Genomic DNA, 21,671 nt, shown 5'->3' with positions numbered 1-21,671 from the left:
TGAAAAAGGATGAAAGTAGACTGATGATGATTGGTTGACATGAGATCTCCCTCGAAGCCTGATAGCAGCTCATCATCTTGGGACATTCCTTCCCCGAGGTCCTTCAGGAATTCAGAAACAGCCCCCAAATTTTCCATTGATCCATTTATTATTGATGTGGGCATATGGAATATGACTGCCCCCCACTAGAGAGCAGAAGCTTTTATCTGCCATTTATTGCTTGATTGTTGGTCAACAGGATAACTGGAAAAGTTACGAAAGCTTTTGAAGGATTGTTTGGTTATCATCAGGCTTTGTGAAGAAGTTAATATGTTTTTGGCCCCCTTGGAGCTTCCAATTGAATTGCAGGAGCTTAATTTTTAAATTGCACACTGGTGTAGCCACTGGCATAACAGTGTTTGAGGAAATATTCCTGTTTTTTTCCTGTAAAAGTACCATAAATTTGCCAGTCCAAATCATGTTGATTTGTCAGAAAACATTTACAAGTTCTCAGATACTTTTATCTTTACCTTCGCCAAGAAGGTTATGTTTTCGTTGGCGTTCGTGTGTCTGTGTGTGTGTGTGTGTGTGTGTGAGCACGATAACTCAAGAAGGCTAAAATGGATTGTCTTGATACTTGGTAGGTGGGTAGGTCTTCATGAGACGTGGAACTGATTAAATTTTGGGCCCCCTAACGGCTTGTTATGGTACTGCAGCTGAACTTCCGGTTTTGATATCTCGTGATTTAGACATGCTAGGGTGACGAAATTTGGATGGTAGGTAGCTCTTGTGCTGGGGAACAAGTGACGTGAGTTTGGACCCCCTAGCGGCTTGCTCTGGAATTGCAGGGGCATTAGTTGAAAAATGTTTAAAGGCGGATAACTCAAGAACCGATTGATGGATCGTCGTGATTTTTGTCATGTAGGTAGCTGAAGTGATGCTTGACATAATGTTATTACAATTATGCAAATATTAATGTAATTTGCATAATTAATGAGGAAATTCTATATATCAGCTGCATTCCATGATAGGACTATTCAAGCTTGTGATATATGTAATGCAGAACGGCAGAAATACAGGCAGATATCGATTATGCAAATGAAGACTTAATTTGCATAATTAACGAGAAAATGTTATAATTACATAGTGGTAATGTCTGGAATTTCATACTTGGGATATTTGAAAGTTATGTGAAGGTGAACATTATTAAACATAATTTATTCAAATAAGGACCTCATTTGCATAATTTATGAGGACATGCTATAATGGCATGCATTGATAAGATAAGACTGTCTTCTGGTGTAGAATATGATCAACAGATATAATTGATGCAATATAGGATCCTATTCGCACAATCAGGGGGATTCATCTATAATTTCTTAGTCATAAAGGCTAACATCATTTGGCGAAGGTATGAGATCGTGGAACTCTAGTTGTAAATAAAACAGTAAATACATTAAAAAAAAAGCTTTGTCTTTTTCAAATCCAGAAGCAGTAAATAATTTTGCCATAACTTATCCAACCCTGTTCAGAATACTGTTGAAGACATTGAGTTGTAGGTATTTTTCCTCTGGATGTCGATGTGTGTTATGAGGCCACAGGGAGGGTTACAGCTGACCTAGCAGCTGTGCTGGCACCTGTCCAGCTGTCCCCTGGAGACCTGTCCACCTGTACCTGTCAATCTTCCCACCCGCCACATCTCCAAATACCACATTCCTGTATCTGTCACTCCAGCCTGACTACATCATTTCAGAACAACACTAGTAGTACTATAACATGCTTTTTAAACAGAGAAAACAGTTGTCATAATATTGAATTCGATGTATAACCTCGTTATCTGAAAGAATCCACGGGAGAGTAAATAATAGATAGTGATGAATTATGCAAATTGCGTAATTATTTTTCGGGCATGTGTAGCGTTCAAAAGACGTGCCCGCCTGTAAAACTGTCTGTGTGCTCCCCATGAATAATAAATGATAATGACTGCGCAGAAAAATGCCTGTAAAAAGCCGCCGGCTTGAAAAACACAACCGCATGAACAAAAGACTGTCTCATTGTCACAAAAACAAGCAAGAATTCTTCACTTCGCGTCTTTGATATAGTGAAATTTCACACAAAAAATTCAGGTCGTTTTTTAAAAATCATATTCCTGCTCGCATGCGTGCATACATGATGTGGCATGAAGTGAGCAGTCTTGTGTGGGGATGGCCCCATTATCATACTCCATATTGATATTGCATTTCTTCCGCACAATAGCAGCTGTCACACCACATTCTCCCACCCATCCCCAACCCCATTCTTCAACTGCAGCCACTGCCCTACAGCTTTGAATTATGAATGGACCCAGCCGCCCAATCCACCAATTAGAACGCAGGGAGCTCCATATAAGCTAGTTATATAGTCATTTGCTGCAAAATTACCTGGCTTTTGGCTGATGGCTTGTAATAGCGGGGCCTAATCTGGTCACAATTGTGGTAGAAGGGAGAGCGGCAAAGATGTGGGAGGAAGAATGCATGGATGTGGTAAGTTCCCTCTTCTCTTGCCCCTCCCGGCTTCTTTAGAAACTGGCCGGCGTAACGTTGAGAGACAGGTTGGGGGGATATCATGTGACGTGAACGCTGGCACACGGAGGAACTGTTGAGGAGAATTTGGGTAGAAATGGTTCCAAAGAGCAAGTATTGATTTGTTCCCGGTTCCCTCTGTTCCATACAAAACAGGCTTGGGAACTGTCAAAATGGGACATGATATCTTGCACAGGCATTCCCTCGTACAGGCAGCGTTAGAAAATTTGGATTCTAGATATTTGAGTCAATTTTAGAATTACATATGTATTTGTGGGTCGGATCTGAAGTAATATCCAGAATTGATTATGATGTCTTAGAAATATGAAATATATGATGATTATGGATGTTATGAAAAAAAAAGAAAGCATCCTTTTGGCTTGTTTATTCAGCTGTTCGAATGGATTTTATTTTCCATGCATGCACTGCCTTTAGTGTGCCACCAACGGATGGCCTTGGATGAGGATACCTTTATTTGGAGAAGCCGCTGTGCCTTGTCGCAGCGCGATCATTTATTCTATTACAATATCGTGCAAAAAACTACACAATCCTCTATACCATTAAAACGCGGGAACAAGGTTTTAATGAGGTGGTGGTTCTGAATGGTGTTGCTATCGTCACATTTCAGCTTCAGTCTCTGCGATCGCAGAAGCAGAACAGTTCTGCAGAAAATCATTAACGCAGCGACGGCAGCAGCAGCTGGTTCTTGCAGCTATTTTATTTTCCACTTTGCAGGGAATATCTTCATCCCCGAGATCTTAATCAAATTACCGTCCCCTTTTCGGGTGGTGTGTGGCGCGGCGTAGGGCTGCCGAGGCTTGTGCTCCAGCCTGGAGTGTTGGCTGATTGAATTTTCCATTGTTTGGCCAGCAGGGCCGGCTAGTTGATTGGTTACTCAATAATTAATGATTGTCCATCGAGCGGCCGTGAAAGGAGTGGTTAGAAATGGAGATGCCTCTGCTTGGACGACCGGGGTTCCATCCACACACAGGCCCGCCCACATTCTCACACACTAGATACATTTACTTAGCACCTTTTCTCTAAGGGAAGTTCTCAATGGCGTTGTAATAAGATTGTTTTTCAAACGAGCCTGCTCCTCATGCATACATTGATGTGTGAAAAAGGGATCAATATATATCGGTGATTTGGTTACGGGTGCACAGGCATGCTGGCTTTTATGGTTTCATATTTTCCTGCATAAAAAAAAGGCTCAATCCACTTTGAAAAGATGAAACAATTTCTTTTTCGTTCCAGTTCTTTCTTTATGTTCTGCTATCGTTTGTTTCACTGAAAAAATAAAACAAGTACATTTTAAAAAATTAAGTCTTCCTCAGTGTATTATTATATCATATTAATTTTTTTTCGTGTAAATTTCAGTATGGAGAATAGTGTTACAGATGGTGGTGTTGTTTTTCTAAGATGTTATTTTTCGATGTGATGTTATGTAATAATCCCCTTCCACACTCCTGCTGTCTCCTCAGGGTGACAGGGACCCCCCCATATTGGCCTCCCGGTTTTCCCAGCGCCCCCCTATGAGTGATAGGTTAAATTAGTGAAATTGAGGGAGAATCGCTGACTGTGCTATTGGACGTCGGAAGCACCGTTCCCCGCGAGGGGCGTTAGGGGGAGGGAGCGCCGGTCGCGCCAGTATCGGGAACGCACAATTCTCCCCTCCCAGAATATATCTGCTGTTTTATATATATTTTATATATATCGAGGCCTTGCACAAGGGAGCGTATGCAGGCTTTCCTCATTAGAATATTGGGGAAATCTGCCACGCTTCTAAAATGAGGGGTATTAGATGTAACAGTGATTGATGCAGGCTTAATCTAATGGGTCCTCCAGGAGGGGGCTTAGTTTCCTGTAGGCCCCAGCACAATAGATTGGATTTTCTTCTTACTCAGGAAGGTTTGGGCCCACAGGAGACATATAGAGGGGGGAGGGGGCTGTGTCAGGCTGTTACAGCTGTTCAACTTCAGGCCAAGGGTTGGGATAGCTGTTCTGTTTCAAACAGCTGTGCATTTAGAATAACAATCCATAGTTGCACCTGTACTACAAATTCAGCATGCTCCGAATCACGTGCTAGGTTTATTGTGTAGAAGCAGAACAATATACTTACACCTGTCCTGCAACTTACAAATTCAGAGCATGTCGGCAGAACGTACTGCGCCTGCGCAGAACCCTGTATTTTCGCGTTTTTCGTTGGGTTTTTGGTCAGCGTTGCATCAGAATTTTGCCTGTTGCAGAGGATATTCTTTCCGACATAACATTTGGAAACTACTGTCGAAATGCTAACCTTATATGAGCGAATACAACCTTATATGAGACATTCTGCCGAAATGCTATGTTGTAGAATACATTACAGGTTTCGCGCAGGTGCAGTACGTTCTGCTGACGTGCTCAAATTCAGCAGTCTCCAAAATCATGTCCTAAGTTTATTGTTAAAAGCCTGTACTATTACATAGTCAGCAGTTGCCAAGTCATAAATTCATATACCCCATTGTAGAAGCAGAATAATACACACGCACCTGTACAACAAATTCAGCAGTCTGCAAATCATGTGCTAGGTTTATCGATAGCAGCAACCCAGTTAGATATTGCCCCTGGCCAGCACATGGGATTTACAGCCAAAATTACATCTCAATAGTTTATATTGTGGGCAATCTATAAAACATTGGAAATCTACATTTTCCTCCTGCCCAAAGCATTTTGCAGACTCAGATTGGAGAAAACCGATAATGAAAACTTGATGGGCCAAAAAATGTAGATATTCATTCAGTTACATTAACTGGAAAACACATTCACAATATTACAATTGACTTAGAAATATTGGGGATATTAGACAAGGTAGGAACATTTGGAATGCGTATGCATGAAGAAAAAAGTAGTAAAAGGTCTACAATATTTTGCAGGAGTTGTGGAATAAAATAAAATTGTGTTGTGAATATATCAAATTTCCTGACACCTATAATATGGTATGATAACATTTTTCCCATTCTGGCTATTGATAAATTTTGTATTCTGGGATTATAGGCTTATTTTTATATCAAAACATCAAATACATACCTATAAACAACCCTGTGTAGATACAAATAGCTTCAGCTGTTTGGCAAACAGGTGAGAATGTATATAGGGGGTGGTAAATCATGTTCCATGAGCAGGTGTACATGTATCTAATGGTATTCAGTAGGACAGCAGGGGGAAGGGATCATCTGCAATTCCCCCCAGTCTGATGCTCCGAGGCTGCCCCAATTCAATTTGTGGGACTCTCCGATTGCAAAAATGATAATGCTGAACTGAAAACTGAGTATGAGGCAAAAATTTGTACAATTTATGTAGATGAATGGCTGGAAATTACGATACCTTCTGCATATGCAGGTTAGTGGAGGTAAAATTGGAGCTGTGCAGGTTTTCCTGATGTCTACCTGCACCTAACCTGCACTGATCCATGTACTGGGTTTATTATAAATGATATTAGATTATATATACATCTAGGAATACAATAATGTTAATTTTTATTTGATGCATTCACTGTTACCCCTATGAAGTTGGAAATAAATCATAATGGCAACTTTCTGAGCAGTTTTTAGTATGATCCATACTTCCTAAATTCTGAGTGGTGCAGGTAAAATTTGTCAGGTGCAGGTAATTTTCAATGTAATACTAGCATCAGTGCAGGCATGCAGAAAAATATTCTGCAATTGTACAATGGTGTAGTATGATTAATAGTATATAGAAAAGATAATATCAAGTGACCTAGCAGTTCTTTCCATGAACTAGATTGAGCGTTGTGTGTTCTTTATCAGAAAATGGCACAAGGGGTTTTCTCCGTAATGATTTTTTGTGCTTATCAATTATGGGCCATACGGTGCAATTTGTTGGTTCTGGGATAATAACAAATTTTTTTTTAAAAATGAAGATGAAAACCGACCAGAGAGAAAATTGTTTAGGGTGTGAATATAAAGTATTAGTTTTCTAGCCATCCTTCTGATTTTGTTTTGTCCTCTTGCTAGATTTTAACTTTAAATGTCCGAGAACCATGAAAATAAATTACTATAGCCTAATCCATTTCAATCTTCAATACTAGCACACAAAATCATACAAACACTGCAAGCAAATACAATGTACAGAAAACTGGTTTATGTTTTCAACAGCCATATTATTATATGTACAAGAGTTACTTTGATATTTAAATCATTCTATTTACAGGGTAGGGATCTACCAATTTCGGATGTGGGATTGGGAATAGGAAAACCAGAGATTTGAATCCCCGCATTATTTCCTAGAACTTCAGGGGTCCAGATGAGACGTTGAGCCTGGTGGTGTTAAAAATATCCCGCCTGTCCCGAATACTCGTGTCACATGCTGGAGGGAAGGAACAGTAACAGGGTGATATAGGGACCCAGGGATAGGATAGAAGGGCTCCTCATGCAAATATATCCACTCTACTCTATAGGGTCTGTGGGTGTGTGGGAGATACAGAAATGAGAGGAACATTCGTACAGACAATTTTTATATGATGTCCATTCTTTTGATTGCAGTAAGTTGTGAAAATGTGTGATCACTGTTGCAGTTGGAGTAACTGTGTGTGTTTGTATCTATGTATATACATTCGTATGTGTTTATATATGTGGCATCTGTATCTGCATAGTCAGTATAACAGCCCCTCAGCAAAACACACCAGCTTGTCTGTGTGAGAGTGTGTGTGTTTGTGTGAGAGTGTATTCGTGTGTGTGTGTGTGTGTGTGTGTGTGTGTGTGTGTGTGATATGCGAGTGTGTTGGTATGTGTGGGTGTGGCTGTATGTTTGTGTGAAAGTCTATATACACAGAAACTCTCTTTTCACAGAAACGGAGCCAATTTACCCATGGTATTTCTATATGAATGTTACATATACATACAAATACATGATGTAAACAATTAATGTATATGTTTTCTCTTCTATTTGTCCTACAGCAACACAACAGCAGTACTGACCCGATGGCCACGCAGCATTTCGGCGCGCACAACGGTCCGGAGGGCGTCCCCGTCGACGCGGGCGCCGTGCACGACTGCAGCCAGCAGACGGACCTGCCGGGCGCCGAGCACACCGGCATGGTCCACGCACACGGCGAGCCGCAGGTCGCGGTCGGTACAGAAACTCACGAGCCAAACACAGGTCCACAGAGCTTTAGTCAACAAACAGTGAGTTTTACAGCTTGTACTGTAAGTCTTCACATGATTTTATCATTTTGTGAGAATTCAATTGTCACTGTAATTTGTGTTTTCAAACTTGTGTATGACTACCTGGTACTGTACTATAGAATTGTTTCAACTGCAAATTTAAAGGTACCAATGCAGTTTTAGGGCTTGAAAACCAGATTTTTCGTAGTCAATATGCTAGTCACTTATCTACACACGAAGTTGAAACACTATCCCAATGTATTTTGACATTCATGAAGCAAAAATACCGGAAATGGTGATGGAAAATGGTTACTGCTAGGACCCTGATTTTTGGGGTACCTTGAAATTAAAGGACTTATCTTAGGACTTGTTTCTGTACTGTTTTAAATACCCAAAGTATGAAATACTGCTGTGCTAATGTTGGGCAGTATGTGCCAATATCATACAAATTGCCTTATCCAGAATATTTGTAGTTTTGCCACTCTGAAATTGCAAATTGGATGCCTTTAAAAAACAGCAAAAAGCTCCTTTTCCCTTCTAGTATGATGACACAACCCACTGCAACATTAGATGACCCTACAGTATAACATACCTCCCAGCCCAGTCACACTGGGTAGAAATATCCCAGCTGCTTGATAACAGAACCTGATACTCACCGTATGTAAAAGGAGAACCATTTGCCTCAGTGGAAAATTCCAGTAATGTTTTTGGCAGATAATTTTAGCGCTCGTTTAACAGATGTATTTGAGCCGTATGTTTTCCTTTGAATCACAGAAAGAGGTCATTATATCTATATCTGCTTGTTGACATCTTATAATTTGTTACATTTACGTGATCTTGAGTTCATATATTTGTAAACAACAATTGATCATCAAGCAGATTTTTGGGTGGACAACTGTAACATTTATAAGCAGCCATCTTTTCTGACAGTTACAGTTGTCTACTCCAACATCTGCTTGGAGACAAGATGTTCTTAAAAAGAAAATAACACTTAAGCCTTATCAAAATGTAAAATACCGTAAATATTGAAATATTTACAATGGTTTTATTTTCAGGGTGACCTCTAAATCGTGCCACTGCGGATATTTGTTATGTATTACTACTGTAGTACAGAATTTGTTCGACTGTTCACAAAAACTCCAAAAACGTCCTTTGAAATTAACTCCCAATGTAAATGAATTGAGTTTGAAGTTCTGTTGTGAAAAGTATTTTTTTTGTTGCCATTTTTCCCTGCCAGCAAACCACTGAGGCTGAAGTACAAACGGGAGAAGCCACGGACGTAACGCAACAGACAGCCGCCACGGCAGAGGCTCTGGCCTCCGCCATCACCAAGAGGTTACACGTATCAAATATACCCTTCCGCTTCAGGGATCCAGACTTACGGCAGATGTTTGGGGTAAGTGTTTATCAATTTTGTTCTTGATCAATCAAACTTTGTTTCGTAACAATTGTTAAAGAATACTTTTAGAAGACCTTATTCCAACGCACAGTTTATAGAGATGAAGGCGACAGTGGTCGCTGAAAATTTGATCTCTCTGTAAACTGTGTGTTGGAATAAAGTTAAACGTTTTACTATGATTACTACCAACACAGATGAACTTTCATGATAAACTTTAGAAGACCTGTTCAAGTAAAGATTCTGTTAGTCACTGCCAAAAAGTAGTAGATGTTACTTGAACCATCTGACATTCTCAAAGTCTATTCAGTTTCTTGTTTATCTTATTACCTGGATGTCTGTCACCACTTTAAATGATATTTCTTATTTCTTTGATATAGATAGACATCTAATGTTCCTCTTTTTCCTTTCAGAAATACGGTCAAATCTTAGATGTTGAAATCATTTTCAATGAAAGGGGATCCAAGGTATGTGGTCTTTCATTTTTTCATGTGTGACTATTTTTTGATGGAGTGTTGATTGTTGTCTGGAAGTTACAGGGTTCAAAAGAGTTCAGAAATTATAAGGGTAGTATTTTTTTTTCGGAAAAATGTGAGTGAGAAGGCATAGTGTAACTTACACTGTAAGATAGTGGAATGACCAAGTTGGGTGGTGTGTGATCAGTCTTCTGCTAGGTAGCACTTTAAGAAACTTAAAAGTGGAGTTTCTAACTAATCTTAGCCTTTCCGAGAAGGGGAAATTATTTTTACATAATTATGATTAATTAATTGATTGAAGTCAAGAATAATATGACATAAACGTATGGTTTCACAATACTGGTAGAACACATATGTCATGGGACAGCAAAGTACTTGTCAATATTAGCATAAATTTGCATGTTGATCAACACTATTCAAAAGATGAAGAAGAAAAAAACAAAGGCCAACTTCAGTTGCACTTTGTTGTGACAATTTAGGGTAAATGGCAAGAAGGTGTACTGTTGTTAAATTCTGCAGTTTCTATCAGGGGCTCTTAAAACTCACATCTATTGCTAATGAGATTTACATATATAATTTTTGTAAAATGTAGACTTTTTAGAGATATATAATTTGGCTTGTTTTTCTACCCAAATTAATTTTTTTCCTTTTGTTTTTCATTGTGAATTGTAGATTTTGAAAAGAGCTTAATACAAATAATTAACAGTGAAAAGTATAGAAATATAGTGTCACAAGTATTGAGACCTTACAAGTATCATCAATCATGATAGTACTATTAGTTAATCAGCAGGTTGTACTTGCCCTGCGGTACTTTTTTCTCATCAGCTCAGAACCCTGTAGCTTCCTAATTGCATTGCATATAAAAGTTGATTGATGTGTTTGCTGTGATTGTAATTGTGTTGTACGAGTGTCTGTGCCAAAGCAACAGTCCCAAGCTGGGGCCTAAAGCACTACAGAAGGTGCATGAAGTTTGGACAACTTGAGAACGAATTGTAAGTCGTAATACCAAGACCTTTCTGCAATATTCGAGCGTCTAAATTATACGGTAAAGCCAAACTTGGTACTTTTGCTTGGTGCAGGCAATGACAGAAATGCCACAGACATAACTACAAAACAAAGAGACAAACAAACAAACAAACAAACAAGCTCACAAAGCTAGTCTTTATTGAAATTATTTCTATGAGACTGATTATATTTTCAAGAAATTTTATGATTGCCAGATAACAGTATGCCTCATTGCTTTATTCAAGGAAGTAGAAAAGCTGAATGCTTCCAGCAGAAAGTCTTTTGAAGATGCAAAAATTGCAACATGCAGATCCTGTAGTTTCTACTTTTGAGTCAAGTGTTTTCCAAAGAAACAGAAATTAATCACAAGAAATTTATGACTGTTTTATATACATGTAGAAACAAACAACCACATTTCTGAAAAATTGTGCTAGGGGTCCGAAACTTGGACATTTTTTTTTTCCTTACAACGGAGGCCAAGCCCTTTTTTTTTACAAACAAAAGCTTTAGATACACCTATACATTTCCTTCATGACAAGAAAAGAACTCAAAAGAAAGGAACAAATGAACAAATGAACAGATGCAATTTTATAGGAAGCTGGTAGGGTCTCAAAATTTTACTACATCTATTTGGGGTTGAGACTTCCCCCCAAAACAAAGAAGTAAACAAGTATAAGTCACACAAAACCTGTTGAGAAGTTTGAACACAATAATTCTGATTGTGAACCATTGAAATTGTAGCCTCCTTGCCAGAGGTGAAAGTTGAATGTTTGGTGGCATTTCTGTCCCTAGTAGCTTGTTGAAGGAGAACCTTTTCATAGAGTTTACCGTATCTCACTTCAAACTCTTCCTACCTGTACGTTAACTTACTTCATATTCTATCCCACTTTATTGTTTTGTATTACTGAGTGCAAACTTATCATTTAGAAATCCATCTCCTTCAACGGGCTACAAAAATGTGATTTTAAGAGTGTGTTTTTGAAGTTTTGTCATCAAAAAATCATATAATTTCGTAAAATTTTGCTTGAGTTTTGGTTAAAACTGTTGCTCTTCTATTTCTATACTTACAAGAATGCTGCTTGCCTAGCTATCCAAAAATTTAGTTCCAACGACTTATTTCATGGTGCTGTAATGCTATGCAACTGTCCATGGCCAGGCTAGTCAGGACACGATGCATTGCATGCAGAAACAAATCTCTTCCTATGATGGCACGGTGTTCTTTTCTCTTTCTTTACTGTGTGCACAATTTCTCTTGTCTTTTTCCTTCTTCTTATTGAAATGCATGACAATTCTTTTATTATTGATAGGCATTGCATGACGTCTAATTGTATGCATGTTGTTCGTTTTTCCTCCTTTGCATGCAGGGGTTCGGTTTTGTACTTTCGCAAATAGTGCGGACGCCGATAGGGCAAGAGAGCAATTGAACGGCACAATCGTAGAAGGACGAAAAATCGAGGTGCATGTTTTCCTATGAAGTTAATCTTTGTGTGCTTCTCTGTACATCTAAGTACTACTCTTTTGTATATACATATATATATATATGTACAAGTATATGCTGTGTATATATATGATAGAATACCATTTGTGAGGCTAGGGCTTGCACTCAGCCAATGTTGAAACACCACCTACTCTATCTGCATAAGGATGCATCTTACTTTTGCTGAAGCACCACAATACCATTTATATATAGGAACACCCTTCCATTCAATGTAAAATGCACCCCGAAAAAAAAATACCTAACATTTTTAAAGGCCATATTTTGGCAGGCGAAAAAAAACAAACAAAAAAACTTCAGACGAAAAAGTAAGATGTTTCTGTGACAACCAGCCCAAAGTTTGCAGTCCATAAGTAAGTTGTAAGTGTTGCCATATTTTGCCTCTCGTTTCATTTCTCAAAGGACGTTTTAGGCCCCCAATTCCACTTCAGTGCAAACGTAGCACGGTAGCGTACACGTGTACTGTCGTTGAAAGTATGTAAGCCGGTCTATATGGGGAGCTGATACGGCGGGTAAGTGCTTCCCGAAAGCCTTACGGTTTCCCACCAATGCAAGTATGGCTCTGAAACCTCATTCGTGGCACCCTGTTTGTACATGTTACTGCACTTATATCAGCTTGTATATGTACAAAAGCCTCACAAAAACTGACTGTTTTAAAGAAAGAAGAGAAAAAAAAAAGAGAAAAGCTTGTTCTTTGTGGTGATGGTGGTGGTTACTAGTGGTGGTATGGTGATGGTAGAAAGTGCTGTGTATGTATGGAGTTTTTGAGGCAAGTTCCTTAATAGAAAGTGTTGCATGGTTGTACATAATACGTCAGCCTGGTTACCATCCAGACAGTTGCACCTTGCTTTGTAATCATTACTCCATAGAGGGTCGCATGCAGCCAGACAGTTGTGTCTCGTACTTAAATGTGTTTCCATCCTGCCAACACTGTCAATTGTCATGCTCCTGGTCAGCAAGTCAAGAGGGAAAAAATAGAACTCATTTTCTCAACAATTCACGTACCATTGGCTTCTAAATTTTCTTTGTTTACTGTGCATTTGAAAAAAAACTAAATGTGAATCTAGAAATTTGACAAAAAAACTAAATGCAAAAAAACAATGTAAAAAAAATCTAAATGTAAAAAAACAACTAAATGTAAAAAACTCTAAATGTGGAAGTAAAAAAAGCTTAATGAAATTCCTACCTGACTTGCTTGTCCACGGCACCAACACTGACACTGAAGAAATTTTGAAGACATTCACTACTGACGTTTACCCAAGCTCTGAAAATTTGTCAATGTCTCGACTCTCACCTCTCTTGTGCTCGAAGGCTGTCAGCTACGTATACTGTAAGCCCTGCGGCTGAGAACGAACGATCGATCGTCTTGGATAGCATTGAGAGAATGGTACAAAAATCCATCTTTGGCATGAGTTTTTTTATTCCTCTATGGTTCAAGTGGTGTAAAAATTCCATCCATTCTGCCAGATATATTCACACGTTTCCGACTCAGTCTGTTACACGCTGCATGTAGGCCTAACATATATTTATATGGCTCTGTTCTCTGGAGTAATGAATCTGTATATTACATCAAAGTGTATTGTTAAAGCTTGCTTTAATGTGTCTCTATACTTATACCAGTGTCATGTACCTATATGTATACTCTGTTTGAATACGTATGTAAACCATGCATTGTATGTAAAAAATGCTCTCCATATACCTTTCTATACAAACCATTGAGACAATGTAACTCCTACATGTGAGCCCGCTGCTATACACACTTCCACAAGTCTTCTTATATCATTTCTGTCATCTGTCGATCACTGTCAAGCTTGTATATTTGACTGTGATAATGCAAGAATAACTGAATCCCTTATATCTCAAGCTTGTACTCTTGTATCATTTTCTGCTTAGTTACTTTTTCCCATTGCACTTTTTTTATATTACCTCTGTACTCTTCTCTGTAATATTAGTTTTGGGCTGTGTTGTCATTTGCATGTGAACCCTATGCCTCATGATTCTATCTTCTGTTCATTAGATTCTATGGTATTCCTATATTCTTGTTCAACTATTGCACTTTACCTTGCTTATCCATCAGAATCAAACTGCAATGAATTTGTGGTAGCGGCATGCCAACAAGGAAAATTGATGAGAAAATCCATAGAATAAAAGCGGCATAGACGTTTATTACAAACCCCAAGTTCCTAGAATAAAAGGTCTAATGTCAAAATTTACAAAATTGTTGTCAATTGAGAATATAAAAGGAGAAAAATACATTCAAGTCTTCAATTTTTCTTGAAGATAAAAAAAGAAAAAATGTCCTTGTATATTTGAGACAAGTTCTGTATTTTGATAAAATTAGTTAATTTCGATAGATCCGAAAACAAGTTCACTGCCAGATGTTGATTCTGATTGGTCAAGGTGTACTGTACTTCTTTGCATCTTCTTTTGTACTTTGCTTGATGGTATGGCATATTAATTTGGTTTTCACAATGGAGGTTTTGGCAGCCCAACGTGGTTCCTAATACATTTCCCATAATCCTATCAAATTCAAAATCTTGCAAGCAAAAGCTTGTAGAGAGAAAAAAGACTTTAGAAAGCAGGCATGATATTTTGTCTTTTATTCAGAAAGATAAATTAGTGATTTTGAAGTTGCTCTCTGATAATTTTTGGCAGTAAATGGCAGTTATTTGAGAGTTGCCTCAAAATTACGGACCATTTTCTTCGTGCGCACAAAATAAATGCAAAAACCCAGAGCGTTGCACTGTGCATACTTAGTAGTTTACCTGAATTGATCTTTTAATGGGTTTTGAAGAAAGCAAATGCAAATGGCCTGTCACTATTGTTTAGTACATAGCAGTGCAGTGTTTCTAGCTTCCTGCTATAGGGGTTTTTCCATAGAGGCCCTCCATGGGGGCTTGCCATACTGTCTTGCTATGGAAGGCTACCATGGGGGTTTACCACATTCCCACATTGGCCTGCCAGAACCTCACTTTTATGCTTTCAACCACTTCACACCCTCTTGCTTGTTGCCTGGTTTTCCCCCTCCCCACCCCCTGCTTGTATCTTGGTACTTGACCCTCGTAAAAAAAATCTGAGAAAGATCTTTGAAACCAAAGACTGTCGAAATGCGATCTTTGGTGCATGAAGTTTACTAGTCTGAAACATTTCGAAATTCATTTTTTTTGTGTCCCCTTCACTGCAAAACTCATGACAGTGTGAATATGTTTCCATTGTGTTACAAAACTATTTCAATGGTACAATTGAAACACACACACAAAACACTCCAACTTTTGCTTATCTGTTGTAATATTTTCTCTAAAAGCGTTTTTAGCATTTTTGTGACTTTGCTAGCACTGTCGATAAATCTATACACATGTACACGAGGGTCTTGTACCAGGTTGTGTATTTTCATTTTCTTGTTGACAAAAATCCATGTCGTCTATCCATCCCACCTGTCCCTATATGTACACATTCTTCACCCATTCATACACTACATGTATATACACCACTGCTGGCTCCATACATACACTATAACCCTCATATATATGTGTGTAACACTAAACACATACATACATCTACATGTGACACTACTTATCCATTGTGTGCTACATGTACCCCCCCAGCCTGAGATTTTGCATACGATAAATCTATATTTAGTAAGAAAAAATGTAAGAAGCGTAGAAATTTGTAGTTTCAAGAACAAGAACTTGGTCGACAGTGGAAATTTTGTATGAAAGTCAGCATGTTATGCAATAACTTTCATACGAGATATCCACAGAATTTAAATCCGGTTAATAGAGTATGTTAAGAGCATATACCAGCACCCCCCTTCCCTGTACATGTTGTCATCCCCCCCACTGTTCGTGTGGTCCCTCCCGCTAATGCCTCCTCTGTCCAAATGGTACAACCCTACCCAAGTGCATGCCTGCTGAACTGGTTGAAAAAATAGTTACTTTTGTTGTTTATCATGAATCATTTTCAATGAATTTTGTCGATTTGCATGCTATTGTTTGCCTGGGGCAATCCTCAAGACTTTAAGAATGATTTCAACGATTTCCTCAAAACCGTGTATAAGTTATCCTCCAGAAAGATTTCAAAGACTTTTGCATGATTTTGGACCTCCAAAAATAGAGTTTTCTCGTGGTAAGAACTTGAATATTTCTTCATGTCCAGACGTTAAATTGTCTTGAATCTTTGCCCCAGCCAAGCGAGAGCAAACGTTGCACATTTCCTTGGCTTTCCTTGCATGTGTACTACCGCTGTATGTAACCGAACTTTGAAGTGACCGAATGCTCTGTCTGGTTTTGTATAACAGGTGAATAATGCAACCGCTCGTGTGATGACCAATAAGACTAGGGGTGCGTATGCAAACGGCAAGTAGACCGATGCTAGCAAACCCGGACACACCGGAATGCACCGATTTTTTAAGCTGTGGAAACTGCTACTACACATAATAATTTGTATTTTTGATTGCATGCATGGCAGTGTACATGTACTGTAGCTTACAGCACTTAGCATACGTTCACAGTAAAGTAGATTAAGTATGTTATCACACATTGCTGTACATACTTAATGATCAATGGTAAAAACAACACGATAGCAGCTTTCTATACACATGTTGAAATAGCGCACATAGTATGACTACGGTATCTTCTCTCCACGCCATGTTTCGTGTTTCATCTGTCGTTGTCCCGTTGCATCTTGCACTAGAACGCTGATCGGAATGACGTAATGGTCCGTAGAATCCGCAAGTAAAAAAGAAAAAAAAAGTTGCCGGCTTAGATTGAACTAATATAATCTTACTTCATGTATTGTTGTTTTGTTGTTTACTGTAAGTTGTTGTGTTTATTTCTCATGTTTGTTTGTGTTCTGTATTGCAGGAGCGTTCCGTGGTGGGCGTGATTTTATAAGGGGTCGGGGGCGTGGTGCCTTCAGTGGTTTCCGTGGCCCCCCTCCCCCTCCTATCCCCGCCTATGCTGGGGGTTATGGGTATGTACCGGAGGCCACCATCCTGGACTCTACTGTCATCTCCAATAGGCAGGTCTTTTCATCATTCTAGGTGTTAGTGGTACATAGCATAAGTTTGTTAAAGCATGTTAAATACTCTTCTAACCTTCAGTTTGATAAGGTTAAAGCCGTTTGGCATAAAATATGAATAGGTTACGGGTTAGGCCACAGATTTATGATAAAACAGACAAACCTGTTTGACATTACATGTATGACTATGTTACTTATACATGCACTGAAGATAAAAATAAGAATTACATCTATTATATATGAGGATTTTATTTCTTAAACTTTAACAACAATGGAAAAGGATTTTGCCTGGCTTGTTCAATTGTAGAAAAAATTACTAATATTGTATTGTCATCATTAAGAATTATTTCCGTTAACTACATTTTGTAAATTTTTGTATAAATTCCACAAATACATTTAACAGTTTAACCGTATAACAGCCTGTTCAATGTATAAATTTAGTAGTTACTGTAGTAGATTTATTTCTGCATAATATTTTTATAGTAGGTACCATAATCTCCAGTAAATTTTCAGATTACCGCGGGTACTACTGTGTTACACAGTATTTTACTAGTATTTTATAGCAGGTTTATTGAGTGTGATTCAGACTTATTTTTGCCCTTCCTATATACTGGATATCTTTTATGATACTAACAACCTTTAGTACTGACCTTTGTTACAGTAACTATCCCATCTGTTAGTTTTAACATCACAGTTTTCTTTCCCCCCACAGGGCAGCCCTGTATCAAGATGGTTTCTATGGTGACAGATACCAGGTGAGGACTAGTGAGATGGCTAGTGATAGTGGGGCCTAGGAACATTCATGTTGTGTTTCCTGTTTCAGTCTTGAAAAAAAGTAGGGTCCGTAGGTTAGGAGTATTTTCTTTTTCTTTAGATTTCGACTGAAATGATCCAACTGATAAGTTTAACATTGCATCAGGACTGTCTCAAGGACCTGTCCACCTGTTTGCTTGTGATCAAATATTTCACCCAATTTACGGAAGAAAAAATTGCTTCTGAAAATGCATTAATTGATGTTTCAGAAATTCAGAGGGTTAGAAATTTAGATTTCAGATCAAAAATTTTATAGGCTTACCAGAGGTCAATAAAAAAAGGCTAGGGCCAGCAGGTATGGCTAGGTTTGGTTGGTAAACTGGAAACACAACTTTTTCTTCCCTCTGCCTGAGATGGTTAGTGACAGTTGTACAGTTGATTTATGCTGAAGTAGATACAGTCTAGATCTCAGGGTCTGATAGGGAAGCTGGTCTGCTCGATAAAAGACCATCGTTATAAAGATTGATGACCTACGCTTGCAGGGAAACGGACGAGGGTTGGTCGAGGATTTTGCAACGGTTTTTATGACTGTTGATAGTGAAGAATTCATGACGGGCTTCCAACTTGCTGTTATATATATAATGTTTCTGAAGTGATTTATGTTTATGACTGGAACTGCCTTTGTTTATGTGGCTCTTAGAATCAGTGGGGCCAGATTTTCCGACATGATAAAAATGAAAAGCTTTGTAAATAATGTAACTAAGTTCAGTTCACTAATTCACTAGTGGTTAGAGACCTTGTATGACTCTGGACCAAGAAGTTGAGGGTTTAAATCTCGGCTGTTGTCGCTCACCGGACGTGCATGCTACTGGTTAAAATTCGTGGTCCACTGTTAATTGTGCTTGGCAAAAAAGAGGCCAAGGCCAAAAGGGCAATTTCCCCAATAAAATAGAGCTGTAAACTGTACTACTGTAAATAGTATCTGTCTTCTCTGACACGACCAGTGGAAAGAAATATTCTGGACAAGAAAATCTGTTTGATATTGAAGTTTGCAACCATTTTTTACCACAATTTCGTCATCATTTCATACTTGAAGCATTTGAAATAGCCCAAAACCAAGCTACATGAGGCATCTCTATATTTTTCTTTTTCTAGAAATAGCTAGACATAACCTACGATACAGAACAAGCAACCATTTTATTCTGTCAGCAACATCGCTTTTTTGCCTCTAAGATATCAGTATGCTATAGAATAGGATACGTTCATGTTGTTACATTAAAAAGAATGACCAGAAAATTGACTTTGAAAATACAATTCTACTGCACTGAAATTACATTTGCATGCCTTAAACTGGTTGGAGATTGCTTTCGATTTCACAGACTGATTTTTTGTTCTTCTTCCCAGTTCTACCTGCCCGACCAGGCAGCCAGCTATGCATACGCCGGCAGCAGATATGCACAACCAACGGCATACGGCATGGGGTAGGTACACACCTAACAACGGGCACATCTCTGGATGGGACTGAGAACACTAACCATTATTAACACTCCCATTCCACTAGTAAAAATCTGGTCAAAAAGGCTTTGACCTGACTTGATTGGAAGCTACAACCACTGAGCAACCAACTGTTTGACAAATTGCTCGCTCATCGAATTTTATGAACCATTTAAAACTAATTTTTCTGACTTGACTGGAGGCTAAAACCACTGAGCAACCAACTGTTTGACAAATCGCTCGCTTATCGAATTTCATAAACCAAAGAACTCATTTTTCTGTGTGTTACCCTTTCAAAAATGCTTTTGTTTCAAATTTGGATCACGAAATAACGAGTCACACAAATCCAGATTGGTTGATCAGCGATTGTTATCTAGTGGAAGGGACCTAACGAACTATTAACAATTTACATCTTAAAATTTTAATCACAATGTAGCAAAAGTAACTAGGGTTCTGAAATGGAAAATCTAGTTTTCATTAGCACAACAGTTTTCACCCTGGAATTGCAGTAAATTGGGTTGCAAAAGCATTTTTTATGTTGTACAGACAGATGCGTGACCACAATTACTAAACAGTTTACTACTGATTTTGATATTGGAAAGAAAAGGACATTCAGTATTCAGAAGAATATACTTTTCATGTAAAAAGTATTTTGTATGGGGGTGCTTTGGTCTGGCTTTATACATGTAAGATACAAAATATACGAATATTAGTTATGATTTGGCTTGTCTAAAAATACAGAATATACAAGAAAATTAGTGGCTAAGCCAGGGATAAGTCAACTTTAGATCCAAGCTTTTTCTCTCTATTATAGACAATATTTAGTACAGTCTACATTATCTATTGTACATGTAAGTTCATACGTGATGCAAGTACATGTATAACGTCACCCATTGAGGACACTCGTGCTACGTACATGCCATGGTTAACTGCCACGCATTTTGAAAGAATGCTGGAATGATGCGTTATGTGATGTCATATGCATCTTTCGTTTAACACAGTGGCTGATGGTACAACTACTATTACTACTACTACTACTACTACTAACTAATGACTAACTCGGTACTGCTAGATTGTGCTAGATGTGGTTGTATAATACTAACGATGCACCTTGATCTGTGAGCCTTGTGCACTGTGCATGGATGCATGTTTGTAAAACGTGTCTTGTTCTTTTTTTTTTTGCTCTCCCTCATATCACACGGCCTCGTGCAGTTTCATCGCTGACTGGAACGTTGGTGATCTTTGCAGGTATGGTCGTGAGTACACCGACCCTTACCACCACACCATCGGACCCGCAGGATATGGGGTAAGGGTCGCTGTAAGTTAGCACAAACCTACATTTCCTTTCTGCGTACGGTCTCGTCCGTCCTTGTTGTACGCACTTGCTGCATGCAATAGACAAGCAAACATCCCTTGTGGGTCGACCTATGATGGTCAATAAACCTAGTGAAGATATCAGGGTTTTGTCCGAATTGGCCAGGTTTTTACTACTTATGATAGTCACTAAACCTGGTGCAAATAGCAGGGTTTTATCAAACAGGTAAGGGTGTGGGGAAATGGCTCAACCCCAGTGGTGTTACCAAAAACTTAGACTGAATACATTATAGATTATAGAAATGAATAATTGTCTTGTCTTGCTACATGAATTTTTATGATAACACGAGGTTCATATTTATGCGGGTAAGATTTTCCTTTAAAAACTTTTGCACCTGGTAAAGATTATAAATGTGAATATTGTCGATAATACTTTAGCTTGATATTGTTCGATATTGTATTAGACATACATAAGTCAGACAATGTATGCTTCTGGTTTATCATCATAGTCATCTAAAACTGAAAGGTTTTTTCTTACCAAAGCTACTTGTCTTTCATCCTTAATGACAGCATTTGATGCTTGTATTTATTCTGTATCGTTGCTACTTGTATCATGGCTTTGCTCTGAATAGACTGTCAGTTTTCACATTGTGATTATGATTTTGCAGTGGTGTTTGTTTCATCTTTGTTGGTAAAGTTGTGTATATTCACAGATACACATGTACATGTAGCCCTTATACTAGACTGTTGTATCATTTTAGACAGTGTCATTTAATTATCACCCGGAATGTTCATTTTCTTAAAAACTTGTGGGACTGAAGTAAAAATTATTGTAAATTGTGAAAATTAGGCGGTATTTTTTACAGTTTTTGTGATCCACTGCGACTTTATCTTCCTTGTATGACTACTGTACTACAGAAGTGTTTCAACTGCAAATTTAAAGCAACTGCAAAACTGAAAACACTGCGAAAGTTTCACGATTTGTAAATGACCGTCCATGTCACATGACTTTCCAGT

General features: G+C 38.4%; 1 protein-coding gene across 8 annotated transcripts in view; it reads left to right on the top strand.

Annotated features, from left to right (window-relative positions):
* Positions 1-21,671, top strand: part of LOC109462815 (RNA binding protein fox-1 homolog 3-like) — a 48,791-nt gene that overhangs the window by 26,234 nt on the left and 886 nt on the right. For 3 of the 8 annotated variants that reach the window (XM_019759434.1, XM_019759438.1, XM_019759442.1), the window contains exons 2-9: positions 7,496-7,744; positions 8,940-9,098; positions 9,512-9,565; positions 16,372-16,429; positions 16,937-17,093; positions 17,806-17,848; positions 19,251-19,327; positions 20,553-20,646. In XM_019759434.1, coding sequence (XP_019614993.1) covers positions 7,496-7,744; positions 8,940-9,098; positions 9,512-9,565; positions 16,372-16,429; positions 16,937-17,093; positions 17,806-17,848; positions 19,251-19,327; positions 20,553-20,646 — 891 coding nt within the window. Of the gene's footprint in view, positions 1-2,301; positions 2,502-7,495; positions 7,745-8,939; positions 9,099-9,511; positions 9,566-16,371; positions 16,430-16,936; positions 17,094-17,805; positions 17,849-19,250; positions 19,328-20,552; positions 20,647-21,671 lie in introns of those variants that run through there. The other 5 variants (XM_019759439.1, XM_019759441.1, XM_019759437.1 and 2 more) reach the window with 5 other exon arrangements.

Source organism: Branchiostoma belcheri, unplaced genomic scaffold (assembly GCF_001625305.1).
Source record: "Branchiostoma belcheri isolate BF01 breed outbred unplaced genomic scaffold, Haploidv18h27 scaffold12, whole genome shotgun sequence".
Lineage (NCBI taxonomy): Eukaryota > Metazoa > Chordata > Leptocardii > Amphioxiformes > Branchiostomatidae > Branchiostoma > Branchiostoma belcheri.
This window is presented reverse-complemented; position numbering and strand designations above follow the sequence as displayed.